Source organism: Heterodontus francisci, chromosome 8, assembly GCF_036365525.1.
Source record: "Heterodontus francisci isolate sHetFra1 chromosome 8, sHetFra1.hap1, whole genome shotgun sequence".
Classification (NCBI taxonomy): Eukaryota; Metazoa; Chordata; class Chondrichthyes; order Heterodontiformes; family Heterodontidae; genus Heterodontus; species Heterodontus francisci.
This window is the reverse complement of record NC_090378.1, coordinates 64,819,407-64,839,018: the sequence shown is the minus strand read 5'-3', so window position 1 is coordinate 64,839,018 and position 19,612 is coordinate 64,819,407. Positions and strand designations below refer to the sequence as shown.

General features: G+C 40.7%; 1 protein-coding gene across 3 annotated transcripts in view; it reads right to left on the bottom strand.

Annotated features, from left to right (window-relative positions):
• Positions 1-19,612, bottom strand: part of negr1 (neuronal growth regulator 1) — a 751,054-nt gene that overhangs the window by 124,530 nt on the left and 606,912 nt on the right. For all 3 annotated transcript variants that reach the window (XR_010975514.1, XM_068037244.1, XM_068037246.1), the window contains exon 5: positions 1,287-1,407. Coding sequence is in view for 2 of the 3 variants with exons in the window: in XM_068037244.1 (XP_067893345.1) it covers positions 1,287-1,407 (121 nt within the window). In the remaining variant the exon portion in view is untranslated. The remainder of the gene's footprint in view (positions 1-1,286; positions 1,408-19,612) is intronic.

The following is a 19,612-nucleotide window of genomic DNA, read 5'->3' as shown; positions in this document are numbered from 1 at the left end:
CAAGGGTCACTGGAATAATTGCTGGCTAATGTCAGAAAGCAGGGTACATGGTTATGAAAAATAAATGAAAAGGGATCATTTTGTTAAAAATATCACAAAGGGTCAAGTACACTATGTGGGAGACTATAGAAAAAGAGAAAAAGGAAAATACTGCGGATGCTGGAAATCTGAAATAACAGCAGAAAACGCTGGAACTGCTCAGCAGATTAGGCAGCATCTGTGGAGAGAGAAACAGAGTTAACAGTTGAGGTTGATGATCCATCGACCGAACTGGGAAACGTTAGAGATGTAACAGGTTTTAAGCAAGTACAGAGGCAGGAAAAGGGGGTGAGAGATGGAAGAATAAAAGGGAATGTTTGTGATAGGGTTAAAAGCAGGAGCGATTAAATGACAAAAGGGATGATGGCGTAAGGCAAAAAGAAATGGTAATGGGATTAGTAAAGGAGTGAAAGAATGGTCTAGAGGAGGAGTAAATGGGAATAGCAGAATCATTACCAACAGTTGCTGTCTAAGAAAAAATGGAGGCAGAGGTTATGATCTGAAATTGTTGAACTCAGTGCTGAGTCTGGTAGGCTGTAAAGTGCCAAATCGAAAGATGAGGTGCTGTTCCTCAAGCATACATTGAGCTTCATTATACAGAAAGAGAAAATCCTCAAAATCTGAAAAAAAGCTAAAAATACATTTTGTTTTCTCATAATAGCGTTCACATTACACTCTTCCATTTCCCTCTTGAGCCATGTCTGGCCAACTGTCTACGTGCCAAATGCCTTTCTCTTGCAAGTGTTTGCCTATCTATACCATTTCAGGTGACCTTTATATACAGGACTTAACAATGCGTCCAGTATTTTAAAATTTGTTACCAGACTATCACACCCATTAGCGGCCTCTGTGAAAGTAGAGAGAGTATCTGACCACTTGTGTCCTCCCATTCCCTCACTTGCCCTTGCCTGCAATATAAAAGCTGATTCTTCAGTCATCTTGAAGTCATAAGCCCAAGCCTTTCTTTTCAAATGCTGCTCAACCTGCTCTGCATTCCCAGCAATTTCAGTTTTTCGAATGTAAGTTATTGTACTTTGGTTTAGAGACGTGATCTTGGCTGTTCAATAACACCTCAATTTTTAGCTTTGAACATTATTATATTATGGTTACTTCTGAAACATATGAAGCGAATAGTTTACCACTGTAGCTGTCGACAACAGCCAATATTTTGTTTAACATACGGCATGAAAATCAAAGACAATCAGAGAAAAAGCAGAAATCTGCTTTTCTTCAGAGCGTGGACTTACTTTTTGTCGCCTTTATACCATTCAAAGGCTGCTGCGGGAACTGCTAAAGCCTCACATCGCAACAATCCTTCTTTACCCAGCATCATCCCAGAACTCTTAATTTCCATTATTCCGGGAGGGTCTAGAACAGACAACGAACACAGTGTTAGCACATCACTCACAAACAAGGGATGAAAAACAAAAACATTTTGCTATTTTGCAATATTAGATTGATCACTTTTGGGTCTGCAAAGGTCTGCAGGCCAGTCTCTATAATGATTCACATTGAGTGGTATGTACTTCACATGTAAAACAAACACCATTTCTTTCATACCAGGTTAAGACAATCTTGCATAACACTGCTGCCAATGTTGCATATCACATAGACAAATTACATGCAATGTCATTCAAAAAAGAATTTCAAAACCTACCATATATAATTATCAATTTTGGTTTTTTTTGAATAACCTTATCTCTCAAACATTTCATTCCATTTCCTATAAGAACAAAAGAAGCAGGAACTTGCATTGATATAGCACATTTCATATCCTCAAGGCCTGCACAATCAGTTACTTTGGAAGTGCAGTGACTGTTGTTTTGGAGGCAAGCACAGTTGTCAATTTATACACAGTAAAGCCCAATAACAGCAATGAGATGAATGACCAGGTCATATGCTTTGATGATATTGTTTGCTGAATAATTATTGACCAGGACATCTACTTCTAATACTGCCATACTCTACATCCACATTACATGAACAAGCACATCGAGCCTTGTTTAATTATTACCTGAAAAACAACACCTCTGGTGCTGCAGTACTCCTTCAGGGCTGGGGAGAAGCATCAGCCTGGACTATGTGCTCAAGTTCTGGAATGGAACTAGAACTTGCTGCTTTTCTTTGATAAAGTGCCATGAGAGGTTGTACAACCACCTGAACAGGTTGAATAGTTCTGTTTAGTGGTTCATCTGGGAGAATAGCACTTCATCAGTATTGCACTGCAGTGTCAATTTAGACTATTTGATCCTGTCCTTAATTGAGGCCTGATGCCACCTCCTCCTGATGTGGAGGTAAGAGTACCACTGAGCTAAGTGACATTTGGTAGGTCTCATCTTCTGTAACAGCATCTCATGTCATACTGTATAACTCAGGCTACAATAAACATAGAGTTTATTTCAGCTGGTCATATACCATAAATTTGGAACAAACTGCTGAACTAAAACAAACTGCAGTTTAAAACCTATTGGATGTTGAAAAACATCTGTTCTGGGATTGTTGCTCCTCCCAGGCCAAATCATAAAAGAGGGAAAGAGGTACACCCGTGGCAATAGCATAAACAGTAGTGCTGTAAGAATACTGTATGAAAAATGATGAAACTGTATGTGAATTGTCAGCACTTCTGCAAGTGCCTTGCCATTTATACTGAAAAAGATGATGGGCCTGCAAGTATTGTAGTATATGGGGTCTTTGCTCTATGAAATATCATAAGAGCTTCATTGCAACATGCAGACACCAATTCAAGATAGGGTGTATCTTGGGCAGATCCTTTTTTAAGATACCAGAAGAAACATAATAGAACTCAGCAATTAGCACATAGGGAAAGAACCCAAAAGACACTGCTAAATTGGCTGATGGAAAGCCTTACAAGTTCTGGTCTCTTAATGTCAAACAAATAATTTTATAGAAGTTCAGATGTCACAGAGGAAAAAGGGGTGTTGCCCAGATATTGGTAAAGTTGCAAAAGCACTATTACAGTTTGGGCTACGCATCAACACTTTTTCTTTTGTGCTGACAGCAAAATCATGTTTATCCACATAGAGTAACTTTTTAAAGCGACTGCCTTAGCCACCGTCAACTTAGCTTTTGAGTACAGGCAGAGATAGTAACAAAAGAAATACTTCTAGAAATAGGAAAGAACTTCCATTTACATAGCACCTTTCACATCTTTAGGATATCCTAAAGTGCGTCACACCCAACAAATTGCTTTTGAAATGTAGTCATTGGTTACGCAGAACTGCATTGAAACAAGCCATTCGGCCCAACAGGGAAAGTGGAGTTGAATCCTAAGATCAGCCATGATCATTTTGAATGGTGGAGCAGGCTCAATGGGCCATATGATCTACTCCTGCTCCTATTTCTTGTGTTCTTGTGTTATTTTAATACTGGAGTTTATACTGCACATGAGCTTCCTCTTACCTTACTTTATCTCACCCTATTAACACATCCGTCTATTCAGTTCACCTTTAAAGGACAGGAGATTTCATGTGGCAGCAGGTTATATCCCAGTAGCTGGTGCACAGAATAGGGTTCTCTGTTACAATTCCTGGGCCATCCTATCATTTATCTTGATAACGGTGCTCTGTAGGGATGCAAGGTCCACTTGTGAGTCACTGGAGATGCATAACCAGTTATTATGGCCTTGATTTCCTCAGTCTTCCTGCCATGTGTAAACAGGGTTTCTGCTACACTTCTGCCAAACTTACAGCATCTCAGTGACAGAAAGTCAAGAAAATTCAGGGCTAGCATTTAACATAAAATCTCAGAAACTGATAGCATTATATAGGAGAGTACTTCTGAACAAGAAGTACTCCTCTTAGATTTTCCTTTTCCCTGAAGAAATTCCAAAGAATATGCATCAGGTGTGATGAGATAAGGAGAGTTAAAAATTGTAAAAAGACAGGAGCCATACATTATACAAATGGGTAATCTGGGACAACAGGTTTGAATTCTTTTACAAGACCAGAGTTCATAGGAAGGAAGAGACATTATTGACAGGAGCCAATTGGAACTCTCCTACAAAGCCTGATCCTGAATCAGGATGTTTGGGCATCTTGCATGGCATTGCTCATGATAAATCAGATGACATGTTGTTTATAAGGACAGAATAAAGATCCACTGTAGGGATGCTACTGTGCTTTATCACGTAATGCACAATGTCTTATTTTGCTAAGGTGGAGCTAAATCATTTTAAGATCACAAAGTTTAATGCTGGTAGTAAACTGTTCAGGTCATTCAAAGTTTAATTAATGTTTGATCAGGGAATGTGTTAGTGTCAGACTGGAGATTAGAAGTATAGGTGAGAAACACACATTATTTTAAAGAATATTTTATATATCTGACAACGTACAACATCTGCGAACATTAGATGCACATATGCAACAAAAATACAAGCTACTGTTCGGTGGTTTGAAAATAATAGCTCCTCATTTTGTTCTGGTCTCCTGAAGTCACTGAATCCTGCTGGGTTACCCTTCCACATGCATTCATCTGCTCTCAGGTAATTGAAAGTGGCTATTCTTTGTTGACCATATCAGGAAATGTCAGAATGCTATTCAACTGTGGTAATGGCATTACATCTGGACACAGCCTCATGCTCAAGCACCCCTCTTTTTCTCTCTTAATTTCTCCCCTCCACTCCCTTCCTTCCCTCCCTCCTCCTAAGGTCAAAAATGTGAACATTGGCTTGTGCCACTCCCTTCCCCTGCTCCCCAACCATCCCCAAATCCAAGATTCTTGAATCAACTGTATATGACCATTGCCCCAGATGGGATCACCTGACATGTTAACATTAAATTCAGGGTGTACTGCCCTGTATAGATTAATGTTACACTCAAAAATATTTTACCGAATAGAGCACTGGGAAGCTGGGAAAGTATTGGTAATTTTGCAGATTTTCTCAGTTCACCTATGCTGCTGGAGTTAATAGCAGATAATAAGGAAATGGCGGATGAAATGAACAAATATTTTGCTTCTGTTTTCACTATAGAGGATACAAAAAAAATTCCAGTAATAGCTGTAAATCAGGAGGTGGGAGGAAGAGAGGAACTTGGTGAAATTACAATCACCAGGGAAGCAGTACTGAACAAACTGATGGAGCTGCGGGCTGACAAGTCCCCAGGTTCTGATGGGCTTCATCCTAGAGTCTTAAGAGGTGGCTGATGAGGTAGTAGTTGGTGTTAATTTTTCAAAATTTGCTAGATTATGGAAAGGTTCCATCAGACTGGAATGTAGTAAATATAAATTCAAGAAGGGGGGAGGCAGAAAACAGGTTACTGTAGGCCAGTTAGCTTGATGTCTGTCGTGGGGAGGTGTAAGAATCAATCATTAAGGAGGCTATAGCTGGGCACTTAGAAAATCTCAAGGTAATCGGGAACAGTCAGCATGGTTTTGTGAAAGGGAAATCATGTTTAACCAATTTATTGGAGTTTTTGAAGGAGTAACATGCGCTGTGGATAAAGGGGAGCACGTTGACGTACTGCACTTGGATTTCCAGAAGGCATTTGACAAGGTGCCACATAAAAGGTTATTGCGCAAAGTAGGAGCTCGTGGTCTAGGGGGTAACATATTAGCATGGATAGAAGATTGGCTGGCTGGTAGAAAACAGAGAGTATGCATAAATGGGTCCTTTTCTGATTGGCAGATGCAATGAGTGGAGTCCTGCAGGGGTCTGTGCTGGGGCCTCAACTTTTTACAATTTATATCAATGACTTAGATGAGGGGAGCGATGGCATTGTAGCTGAATTAGACTTGGGGGTGGTGACAGAGAACTGGAGAATTGCAAACACTACACCTTTGTTCAAAAAAGGGTATAAAGGTAATCCATGCAACTACAGGCTAGTCAGTTCAATTTCAGTAGTGGGGAAACTTCTAGAAAAAATTATTTGGGACAAAATTAATAGTCACATAAACAAATGCGAGTTAATTAAGGAAAGCCAGCATGGATTTCTTAAGGGAAAATCATGTTTAACTAACTTGCTGGAGTTTTTTGAGGAGGTAACAGAGAGGGTTGATGAGGGCAATGCTTTTGATGTGGTGTACATGGACTTTCAAAAGGCGTTTGATACAGTGCCATACAACAGACTTGTGAGTAAACTTGTAGCTCATGGAATAAAAGGGACGGTAGCAACATGGATACAAAATTGACTGAGTGACAGGAAATAAAGAGTAATAGTTAATGATGTTTTTTGGGTTGGAGGAAAGTTTGTAGTGGAGTTCCCAAGGGATCAGAGTTGGGACCCTTCTTTTCCTGATATATATTAATGACCTAGACCTTGGTGTACGGGGCACAATTTCAAAGTTTGCAGATGATATGAAATGTGGAAGCATTGTTAACTGTGAGGAGGATAAGTGTAGAACTTCAAAAGGACATAGACAAGTTGGTGGAATGGGTAGAGAGGTGGCAGATGAAGTTCAATGCAGAGAAATGTGAAATGATTCATTTTGGTAGGAAGAACATGAAAAGATAATGTAAAATAAGGGTGTAATTCTAAAGGGGTTGCAGGAGCAGAGAGACCTAGGTGTATATGTGCATAAGTCATTGAAGGTGGCAGGACAGGTTGACAGAGCGGTTAATAAAGCATACAGTATCCTGGGCTTTATTAATAGGAGCATAAAGTGCAAGAGCAAGGAAGTTATGTTGAACCTGTATAAGACACTAGTTTGGCCTCAGCTGGAATATTGCGTCCAGTTCTGGGCACCACACTTCAGGGAAGAGGTGAGCGTATTGAAGAGAGTTCAGAAAAGTTTCACGAGAATGATTCCAGAGATGAGGAATTTCAGTTATGGAGATGGATTGGAGAAGTTAGAACTGTTTCCCTTGGAGAAGAGAAGGCTGAGAAATTATTTGATAGAGGTATTCAAAATCACGAGGGGTCTGGACAGAGTCGATAGGGAGAAACTGTTCCCACTTGTGAAAGGATTGAGAACGAGAGGGCACAGATTTAAAGTATTTGGTAAGAGAAGTAAAAAGGTGACATGAGGAAAAACGTTTTGATGCAGCCAGTGGTTAAGGTCTGGAATGCGCTGCCTGAGACTGTAGTGGAGAAAGGTTCAATTGAAGCATTCAAAAAGGAATTAGACAGTTATATGAAAAGGAAGAATGTGCAGGGTTATGGGGAGAAGGCGGGAGAATGGAACTGAGGGAATTGCTCTTTCACAGAGCCAGTATGGACACAAAGGGCCGAATGGCCTCCTTCTGCACTGTAATGATTCTGTGAAATTTGCAAATGACACAAAGATAGGTAGGAAAGTATGTTGTGAAGAGGACATAAGGAGGTTCCAGATGCATATAGAAAGGTTGAGTGAGTGGGCAAAAATCTGGCAGATGGAGTATAATGTGGGAAAATGTGAAGTTGTTCACTTTGGCAGGAAGAATAAAGAAGCAGAGTATTACTGAAATGGAGAACGACTGCAGAATTCTGAGCTGCAGAGGGATCTAGGTGTTCTGGTGCAGGAGCCACAAAAAGTTGGTATGCAGGTACAGCAAGTAATAAGGAAAGCTAATGGAATTCTACCCTTTATTACGAGAGGAATTGAAAATAAAAGTAAGGCTGTTATGCTTCAGTTATACAGGGCATTGGTGAGACGGCATCTCGAATACCGTGTGCAGTTTTGGTAGCCTTATTAAGGATGTAAATGTGTTGGAGGCGGTTCAGAGGAGGTTTACTAGATTGATACCTAGAATGAGCGGGTTGTCTTATGAGGAAAGGTTCGACAGGCTGGGCTTATTTTCACTGGAGTTTAGAAGAGAAGGGGAGACTTGATTGAAGTATATAAGATCCTGCACAGGCTTGACAAGGTGGATGTAGAAAAGATGTTTCCTCTTGTGGGTGAGTCTAGAACGAGGGGGCATGGTTTTAAAATTTGGGGTCACCCTTTCAGGACACAGATGAGGAGAATTTTAGTTCTCTTAGAGGGTTGTGTGACTTGAAACTCTCTGCCACAGAAGGTAGTGCAAGCGGGGTCACTGAATATTTTTAAGGCGGAGGTAGATAGATAGATTCTCATTAGGCAAGGGAATCAAAGGTTATCGGGAGTAGATGGGAGTTTGGAATTTGAGCCACAAACAGATCAGCCATGATCTTATTGAATGGCGGAGCACGCTAGAGGGGCTGAATAGCCTGCTTCTGCTCCTAATTCATATGTTCGCATCTTGGAAATGGTAAACGGCCTATCCATGATGATGACAAATGTGTATTTTGTCATTTACAGCCTGGATCTTTATTCTTTAGAATCAACTAAACAAAGGTGTAAAGTTAAATGTTTTATGTATTAATAATCCTAGATACTAATTGACCAATACACTTGTGTTCTGTTTTTAAAGTTTTTCTGAAGTTTTCCTGCTAGTAAAACCCTTGTGCAGGGCATGAATACAAGAAATGTGGAAACACATACAATGATACACCAGACGTGTCAAATGGCATCTCTGCTCAAATCGATCGTTATGGCTAATTTATTTGTAAAGAGAAAATTTCCTGCAGTTTCATGTCCTGCCTCCTGGACGTAAATTCAACAGTAGCTGCAGAAATCAGAACGAGAATATTGTAAACAGACCAAGTCAAATTGTCCTGAATATCAGCACAACTGTGACAGTACTTCCACACATCACTATATCTCAATATTATTTCTGTCCTGATTATGTGGTGTACAAGCAGAAGCCTGTATTCTTTTGTGGAGAGAACGAGAAACAGAGTTAACGTTTCAGGCCGATAACCTGTCATCATAAAAGATTATCGCCCTGAAATGTTTAACTCTGGTCACAATTTATGTGGCGGCGGAGGCCCCGACTACCAGTTGAAAAGCTGGGAGTGAGCCCCCGTCCGCTGAGCCTGGAAGCCATGCAATCCCGCCTCCAAGAGCTGCCGTACATTCTGCAGTCTGGCAGCTCCTCAGTTCCTGCAGTGTCACCGGGAGCAGTGGCCACTGCTGAGACTGCACCCAACTAGAAGAGGACGATGGACGTGGCCTCCATAAAGGTGAGTGGGGTTTCTGGCCTCACCAGGGACAATCTGCTGGGTGCGACGAGGGGGTGGGGGTCGTTCAAGAGGACGTGATACATCGGTGGCTGCTTGTGCTGCTGGGGAGGGGGGGGGGGTGCCTATGTGGGGCACAGGGTAACCAATCAGGAGGACACCCCCTCCCCCCTGGGCCCGCAAGGAGGCCGTCTCATATTACTGGATGGCCTCCACAGGTTAAGATCCTGGCCGCCGCTGGTAAAATACCAGCAGCAGCGGGAGAAGGCCCTTAATGGCAATTAATTGGTCACTTAAGGTTCTCAATTGGCGTGGGGTGGGCGGGCCATTTTCAACCTCCCCCGCTGATGGTAAAATGGCAGTAGGGGCAGGTAGGCAATGGGAACAGCACCTCACCACCTCCCACTCAATTTTACACTCCGCTCCCCGCCTCCAGTCTGCTCCGGGGTGGGGGGGTTGTGACGTAAAATCCGGCCTCTGTTTCTCTCTTCACAGAAGCTGCCAAACCTGCTATGTTTTCCCAGCGTTTTAAATTTTTTATTTCAGATTTCCAGCATCTGCAGTATTTTGCTTTTGTGTCTGGCTGTATTTTTCTGTCTACTCTATTATGTAGCAAACATGGCAGGCAATTACTGTACAGCAAGGTCCCACAAGCAACAATAAGGTGTTTTATTTTTTTGGTAGTGTTAGTTGAAACAGAAATATTGGCAAAGGCACCAGGAGAGCTCCCTGCTCTGCTTTGAATAGTTCCAACTGAATTTGCAGACTGGGCCTAAGTTTAACATCTTGGCTAAAGGATGGCACCTCTGAAAATACAGCGCTCCCTGAGTACTGCACTGAAATGTCAGTCTAGTTGCTCAAGTTCTCGAGTGGAACTTGAATCCGCAACCTTTGGACTCAGAGGGGAGAGTGATACAAACTGACACTTAGATCAAATGCCTTCCAATTAACATGTTAGGACGTCAGATTAGTTATGTATGTTGGTCCCTTTACTACAGAAGCAATGATGTCATTAGATTTTCCCATTTTTAAATCCCATATATCTTGTCTAACTAAAATCATACAAAATATAACATAGGAATTCCTCTATTTTGCCACAGCCTCTCAGAATTAGACAAGATGATCTAGTTCTCCAGCATGATGTTCGCAATTGCTTGACTAACTTCAAGGTTGTGAAGTAGAACGAACAGTAATCCCATTGCCTTATCACCATGGTAACAATTCATGTCCCTTAGTCTAAGGAAACAATATTCTAGCTGTTCTAAATTGAGTGTAATCAACTCAAAGTTTTTGAAATTGAACTGGATTAGAATGTTAGATGTGGAGTAGCTCACTGGGGCAATGCAGCAGAGTTAATGCCCAGCTCTTAGGAAAAGACTCTGAATCATCTTACTTGTTATGCATGGGAAGAATGAGAGATAATTTTGCTCCTGAAGAAAATCTTACTAGCCTTCCACACAAGGATTGCTGAAATTGCAGGAAGGTCACTGTACTTATATTTCTTCCGGTTTCTCTAGTGGCTGCACAGAAATAAAATCCAGCAGAACATGCTTAAAGTCTACTTGTAAGAATACTGGCCTGGAAGTCGGTTTGCACCAGCCTGCACTGTAGCAGCTAGTCCTGAGTCACATCTGACGAATGAAATCATTGAGCTGCAAATACATGCTGGGTGTTTCCAGGTAGCGTATTGATGAAGAATTCCTTGGCCACTACATTTATTTCATGAGCTACAGCTGTTATATAATGCAATGGTTGGAGAAATACAAGGATGGTTTTTCCTGTCTCTTTCTGCCTTGACGCTGAACAGGAACAGCTGTGCACTATGCTGTTCGGTTCAAGAATTTTTGCTATTTCCTGTCCTAGACCATTACCATAGCCAGAGAGTAACCCCAGCATAGATCCACTTTCTGGAAGGACCTAACATTCTGAAAAGGGAAAAGAAATTGGAGTGCAGCTGCAAGATTCTCAGGCCTTCAGCTGCAATTTTAGCCACTGATAATGGGCCTTTGTGCTATTTGCTGAGAGTGGCAGCCAAAGGCTGAAGGCCCAAGAATCTTCCTAGGAGAGTGGAAGGAAACTATTAAAAGGAAAACTTCCTGGTCAATCTTCAGGTTTTCCCCAAGATTACTGTAGACTTCCTCTATAAGAGTGTTGATGCTAGCAACAATGCCTGATTTCTTTGGGCACCACTATACTTGGGAACCAATTACCCATGTGAAGAAAAATAAGGTAAAAAGTTAGAAGTTTGGCAATGTCTCCTTCTGCCTCACTTACATCTCTGCAATGGCCCTGCACCTACTGCAGGTGCAGGCTCAGAAACATGCTTAACTCCCTCAATTGTTAGACCAAGCTGGACAGAAGGCCGAACCATGACCACCTCAGGGATGAAAGACCTACTCACACCATGCTTCATTGCAATGATCTAATTTCCTCCCACATGGATAATTGATTTTGTGATCAGATGATGAAAGTCACTGACAGCTTTGATTGATAGGTAGGACTGAAGAGGATGTTAACTTCATACTATTTTCAGTAAAACTGGGGATGGCAGGCTGGGGAGTAGAAAACGAACAAACTTCTCAGAGAAGGGATGTAAAAATCTACTTGACTGCCAAATTATGAAGAATTTTACATCTACTATAACTGGAATTAACTATAAGAATACATACGCAAATAGTTTATCCCCTCATTCACCATTCTTGTCAGTTGAAATAAATCTGTCCGTGTGATTCGATACATCTTGCAATCCAGTGTTTAATGAGGAAAAAACGTCATCTCTCTACTGCCAGTATGGTAGGAGCCTGACAGTAGCTCCCTCAGTCATCCCACATTTGTGCCTCTGTTAAGCCTGACATCGCATTAAGGGGGCTGCAATTTAGCCAGGACTCATGGGCTCACAAATTAATATGACATTATTAGTGGGCTAAAAACTTAATGCATTTGAATGACATTCAATGCACTATATTAATATATGTTAACTCATTTATTTTAAACCAGTTACATGTTAACCACCTCTGCTAAAACAATGGACAGAAGAATGTCATAGGAATGAGTCTTCCTTTTGTCTGCTGATATTGCCAACATTCTCGGCTATGATCTTCTTACTAATTACTAATGTTGCCTTTATTTCAAGATATTGTCAAAATGTCAATTGACTTATTGGAAATCATTTAGAAAGGCAAAATATAACTGGTGGTGAGTAATGTACCCCTAACCCATAACCATAAACATCTATCTTATGTTATATATTAATCTTATTGAAAACCCATCTCCTTAATTTAAAGTAATAAAGGCAAGCTGTCCTTAAAGTATTTTCTTCTCCCCTCCCTCCCACTCTGGCTCCACATAAATCTGTCATTTTGGCCTAATTTTTTTTATTCTTTCATGGGATTACAGAGTCGCTGGAAAGGCCAGCATTTGTTGCCTATCCCTAATGGCCCTTGAGAAGGTGGTGGTGAGCCGCCTTCTTGAACCTTTGCAGTCCATGTGGTGTAGGTGCACCAACATTGCTGTTAGGAAGGGAATTCTAGGTTTTTGACCCAGCGACAGTGAAGGAATGGCGATATAGTTCCAAGCAGGATGGTGTGTGGTTTCGAGGGGAACCCATAGATGGTGGCACACCCTTATGTCTGATGCCATTGTGCTTCGAGGTGGTGGAGGTCTTGGGTTTGGAAGATGCATCTCGTAGATGGTACACACTGCTGCCACTGTGCACCGGTGGTGTGAGGGAGTGAATGTTGAAGGTGGTGGATGGTGTGCTAATCAAGTGGGCTGCTTTGTTCTGGTTGGTGTCAAGCTTCCTGAGTGTTGTTGGAGATGCACTTATCCAGGCAAGTGGAGAATATTCAATCACACTCCTGACTTGTGCCTTGTAGATAGTGGACAGGCATTGGGGAGTCAGGAGGTAAGTTATCCGCCGCAGAATTCCCAGCCTCAGACCTACTCTTGTAGCCACAGTATTTATATGGTTGGACCATTTAAGTTTTTGGTCAATGGTAAACCCCAGCATGTTGATGGTAGGGGATTCAATGATGGTAATGCAGTTGAACGTTAAGGAGAGATGGTTAGATTCTCTCTTATTGCAGATGGTCATTGCCTGGCATTTGTGTGGCACAAATGTTACTTGCTACTTCTGAGCCCAAGCCTGAATGTTGTCCAGGTCTTGCTGGATGAGGGCTTCAATATCTAAGGAATCTCGTATGGTACTGAACACTGCGCAATCAGCAAACAACCCCACTTCTGACCTTATGATGGAAGGAAGGTCATTGATGAAGCAGCTGAAGATGGTTGGTCCTCGGACACTACCCTCAGGAACTCCTGCAGTGATGTCCTGGGGCTCAGATGATTGGCCTCCGACAACCACAACCATCTTCCTTTGTGTTAGGTATGACGCCAATCAGTAGAGAGTCTTCCCCCAATTCCCAATGAAGAATTGAAGGAAATTAGTATTTGTAAGAAGGTTATATTGGAGAAATTAATGGGGCTGAAGGTTGATAAGTCCCCAGGACCTGATATTCTACATCCCAGAGTGTTGAAAGAGGTAGCTATGGAGATAGTGGATGCATTGGTGATCATCTTCCAAAATTCTATAGATTCTGGAGCAGTTCCTGCAGATTCGAAGGTCGCAAATGTCACCCCACTATTTAAGAAGGGAGGGAGAGAGAAAACAGGAAACTACAGACCTGTTAGCCTTACATCAGTAGAAGGGAAAATGTTAGAATCTATTTTAAAGGATGTGATAAATGGACATTTGGATAATAATGATCTGATTGGGCATAGTCAGCATGGATTTATGAATGGGATATCATGTTTGCCGAACCTGTTGGAGGTTTTTGAGGATGTTACTAACAGAACTGATAAAGGAGAGTTGGTGGACGTGCTATACTTGAATTTTCAGAAGGCTTTAGATAAAATCCCTCACAGGAGGTTAGTTAGCAAAATTAAAGCATATGGGATATACTGGCATGGATTAAGGATTGATTAACAGGCAGAAAACAGAGAGAGTAGGAATAAACGTGTCATTCTCACATTGGCAGGCTGTGACTAGTGGGTACTGCAAGGATCAGTACTTGGGACCCAGCTGTTCACAATATGTATCAATGATTTGGATGCGGGGACCAAATGTAATATTTCCAAGTTCGCGGATGACACAAAACTGGGTGGGAATATGTGTTGTGAGGAAGATGCAAAATGGCTTCAAGGGGATTTGGACAGACTTAGTGAGTGGGCAGGAACGTGGCAGATGGAATATAATGTGGAAATTGTGAGGCGATCCATTTTGGTAGGAGGAACAGATGTGCAAAGTATTTTTTAAATGGTAAGAGATTAGAAAGTGTAGATGTACAAAGGTACCTGGGTGTCCTTGTCAATAAGTCACTGAAAGCTAACATGCAGGTGCAGCAAACAATTAGAAAGGCTAATGGTATGTTAGCCTTTATCACAAGAGGATTTGAGTACAGGAGTAGTGAAGTCTTGCTTCAATTCTATAGAACCATGGCTAGACTGCACCTGGAGTACTGTGTGCAGTTTAGGTCCCCTTACCTTAGGAAGGATATTATTGCCTTAGAGGGAGTGCAACGAAGGTTCACCAGTCTTGTTCCTGAGATGGCAGGACTGTCCTATGAAGAGGGATTAGAGAAACTGGGCCTGTATTCTCCAGAGTTTCGAAGAATGAGAGGTGATCTCATTGAAACCTACAAAGTACTTAAAGGGATAGACAGGGTAGATGCCAGTAAGATGTTTCCCCTAGTTGGGGAATCTAGAACCAGGGGACACAATTTCAAAATAAAGGGTAAGCCAGTTAGGACAGAGATGAGGAGAAATTTCTTTACTCAGAAGGTTGTGAATCTTTGGAATTCTCTACCCCAGAGGGCTGTGGAAGCTCAGTCATTGAGTATGTTTAAATGAGAGATTGACAGGTTTCTAAATATCAATGACATAAAGGGATATTGGGATAGTGTGGGAAAAAGACATTGAAATGGATGATCAGCCATGATCGTATCGAATGGCGGAGCAGGCCTGATAGTCTGAACGGCCTACTCCTATGTCCTATGTTCCCATTGACTTCAATTTTGCCAGGGCTCCTTGATACAGCACTTGGTCAAATGCTGCCTTGATGTCAAGGGCAGACGCTCACACCTGATCTCTGGAATTCAGCTCTTTGGTCCATGTTTAGACCAAGGCTGTAATGAGATCTGAAGCCGGGTGCCCCTGATGAAACCCAAACTGAGCATCAGTGAGCAGATTATTGCTGACTAAGTGCCACCTGATAGCACTGTCAGTCTCTGCAGAGAACTGGTTCGCCACTGTTAGCTGCAGACTGTTTCAATGAACTGCTCCACATGATTAGCACAAGTTATCATTCTTTTCAGACCTAACTATCAATCTGTTCTGATGAAGGATTATGCCTGAAATGTCAATATTTTCCTTTCTTTACAGATGCCATCAGACTTGTTGAACATTTCCAGCATTTCTGCTTGTGTATCAATCTGAGGTGTCAGTGATGTCAGAATTCAGCATCCACCCAGTAAAAAAAAACTGCTCCCAAGCAGTTCATTAACAGTTGCTGTCAGGACTCCAAAGGAATACTGAACATCACTAATTATATGGAGCAGCTGAACATCACAGCCTGTAACTGTTCCTACTGAGTCTGAATGGTAGGGAGGGGAGTATTTTACATTGATTGCTGACCTGGATTCAAATACGCAATGTAAATTAATCAAATTCACAGATGGTACTAAGCTAGGGGAGCAATAAGTCAGATGAAGCAGGCAAAGAATTACAGCAGGACATTGACAACATTTCCAAGTGGGCACGGCTTTCACAGATGAATTTCAATCCAGATAAATATAAGGTCTTACACATTAGAAGAAAATATGGTGTACGACTTATTGAATGATGTTGAACTAGCTGGAGCTAAAGCTGAAAGAAGTCTGGACATGGTAGCATGCTTAACTCTGACCACGCTAATAGGATATGTACCTAAGATTCTCTTAAGGGACTCTCAGACATGTTTATTGTTGTAGCTCATTCTCTCTGCTCGTGAAGTAAGTTAGAAACCTCCAATAAAGAAAGAAAAATGATTTTATACAGTCCAGATGGGATGAGGCCTATTGTAAAAATAAATATCCATGTGAGTATGCTAAGGGCAGTAGTACCTGATAAGTTAGTTAGCTACTATTACAATACTGACTGGAATTTGGCTGTTAATTTTATTGGTACAACCAAGTTGCCTTATTGGAGGTCCCATTCTTTGACTCAAATGATGAGTTTGGGTATCAATTCTAGAAGTTGGGGAGGACAGCTATGCTTGAGTCAGCTCCTTGTGAATGCAGAGGTGTTGTATTTAAAGGAGTACCAATAAACAGCAATTCCAAACCATCCATCAAAAAGGAAATTAAGAGAGTCTGAAAGTTCTTGTAGAGTGACTTAGGGTGATGAAATAGTGAGAGTGGCTGGTAACAGGTCTACCAATACATCAACAAGGACCATGTGGAAGTGAAAAAAATAGTAACAAATTTTCCAATGCAGGACAGGGTTTAATTAATGATAACAAATGTTAAGTGTGATTGCTGCAATCTGCAGTTGATGTATATTTTGTACATTTTAGACACTAGACCTGTACTTACCTTAAAAGTGCATTCACAAGTCTAAGGGTATCCCCCTATGCACTCAAATTATTTATAACCTCACCTGTGCATGGAAGACAGTAAATAGATATAGCATCCTACAGTGCATGTGTGCTCATTGAAACCTCACTGCGACAGTGATAAGAATTCTCAAATAGTTGTCAATTTCAACAGTCTGTGCTATTTTCACAAAAATTATTTTGACAAGAGACTAAATGAAAGTTATATACCTTTACCTAATAATACAGTAGAAACATGGCAAATCACCTTTAAGATCCTATCATCAGCCTTCCCCAGCTGCTGTTCTAAGTTATTCTTGTTTTATACTCACGTAAGTTAAATTGGAGGATGCTGGGGTTCAAATGTCAGAAGTTAGAGGATGTAATTACGTCAATCTATTCTAAACTGATCATTTGCATAGTTGCATCTGAGCTTCGGCAGACTTTTATTTACAACCTCTCGTTTGTAGCAGAATTTAGGATGAAGCTTAAAGGTGACGTAAAACAGGTATATTCTCTTAATTCCAAAATTCTGATCCTTCCCATTGATATCTGGTAGGTTTATAGGAACACAGGAATTGCAAAATGACAAAAGACCTTGTTTGCCTTCTACCAGCCTGGTAGTCACATGATACCATAATGGAGTTGTTGACAAATCAAAGCAATCAACTAATCTACAACAGACCCAGGCATGATACAAGAAAAACCCCAGTGGTAAAGAAAGCTTTGGGAGCCATAAGTCCAAAGTCAAACATATCACACTTACCATACATCATGTCTCAAATTACTCATATACTGTATTGCAAAAATATTATTTTCTGAAATTCTATCAAATATGCATTTGAATGAATCAGTAATAACTGCTTCCACTGCTGTCCTAAAGGGTCTGTTCTATAGATTGGCCACTCAATTAAATATTGTTTATACAGATTAGTTTTGACTTAGCCCCCATTCAAGTGTAGGCTGCATTCTCTGATCCTATTGCTTTTGACCAGGTGTCATGGTCCACATTACCTAGAAACCAAAAACAGCAATCATCTTACCTCTCATCCATCTTTTTCCAGTGAGAAAATGCACAGTTTACATAACTGTTCCTCACAGTCCAATCCCTCCAACCCCATAATCATTCTGGTTGCTCTCTTCTGTATGCTTTCAATAGCTGCAATATTCTTTTTGTATGATGGCGGCCAGAATTGTATACTGTATTCTATATGCAGTCACACCAATGACTTATAAACAGGTAGACATTCTTCACTATTTCTGCTCAGTATTGACCTTTTAATACATCCCAACATCTGATTGGTTTTACTCACTGCCACTGAGTACTGTCGTGCTACATCCAACCAAACCAATCAAATTTCAGACCCTTTAATTGTTATGCTTAGTTGTGTATCAAACATCCTAAATATAAAAGCAAGTCAAACTGTTTTGATGAAAACAGATGACAGGAATCATTTTAGGAGCAACATAACAGAAGACAAATTATGAGGTTCTATTACAGTTTGTTTGTTAAATGGCTTGTCACTGCATTGTGTCTGAACATGAGATAAAAGGGATTAATAGTGGTAACCCTAGTCTGTAATTGCAATATTACTATGCAGAGTATCATCAGTGAGGCAAACAGCCCTGGTTCATAACCTATATTTAGGCACAATGGTACTTAATTTGGTAACATCTAAAACCCAAATTAAATTAGCAGTATGAAACAGGGAGACTCATTTTTGTCTTAATTATTTGACATTGCTTTTGATTCACTGCTAAGCAACTTTGAGGGGAGATGGTAGTGTAGTGGTAATGTCACTAAGCTTGTATTCCAGAGGCCTAGGCTAATGCTCTGGGGACATGGGTTCAAATCCCACCACAACAGCTGGTGGAATTTAAATTGAATTATTAAATTAATTAATAAAAATCTGGAATTGAAAGCTATTCTAAGTAATGGTGCCATGAAACTATCATCAATTGTTGTAAACACCCAGGTTTATGAAAGGAAATCTGCTGTCCTTACCTGGTCTGGCCTAAACGTGACTCCAGACCCACAGTGATTCTTAACTGCCCTCTAAAATGGCCTAACAAGCCACTCAGTTGTCAAGAGCAATTAGGGATGGTCAACAAATGCTGGCCTTTACCAATGACACCCACAAAAAAGGAGAGTTTGGGTTTCAGATTAAATTCACTTGAACTGAAAGTCAAGGCTTTTGCTGATGGTATTGCACTAGAGAGTGATTCATAGTCAGCTATGGCCAACAATTTAAGAATATTGTCATTTACAATAAAATGGATCGGGAAATTAATTATCAAGATAGGTTCACGTGAAATGCAACTATAAGAAATCAGACAAACATGAAAACTGGTGAAATCTGAAAAGTATAAATGGTCCAAACTGTTAAGTCAAGCTTTTACCAATTATACTTTCTGGAAGATACACTTTTGACTAATTGATTAGTTTTTAATACTGGTTTAAAGCTGCCTCAACGTGTTAATGTATTATTTCTCAGAGCTAACATTTACCCCACCACTACAATAAAAACACATGGTGGACCACATGAAATCTTACAAAAGATGTGAGGTGGCGTTAGAAACAATTCACATATCTTTGGATGGGTTATCTGTTCTAAAGATGCCAGAATAAAACAGCTGAAGAAAATCTTGGGAAGACTGATTGGCAATGCTACTGACTATGGATTGAAAATGTTTTTGGAACTAAGGTGTGGACAAGAGATGGCTCGTTATAAAACACAGATATAGTGTCCTATAAAGGGAGAAGGGTAGTGATGGTCAACATGCAGTTTTTTTATGAAGATAGTGATCAATTGCTTGAGAAAGTTTACAGGAAAGTTGATGAAATATCAATATTTAGTGGAAAATCTAAAATTTTGACTTCCGGTACTGAAATAATCTTTGATTTGATTTTGCATTTATAAAGAAAACTTGCATTTATGTAGCACCTTTCACATCTCAAAGTGCTTTAAAG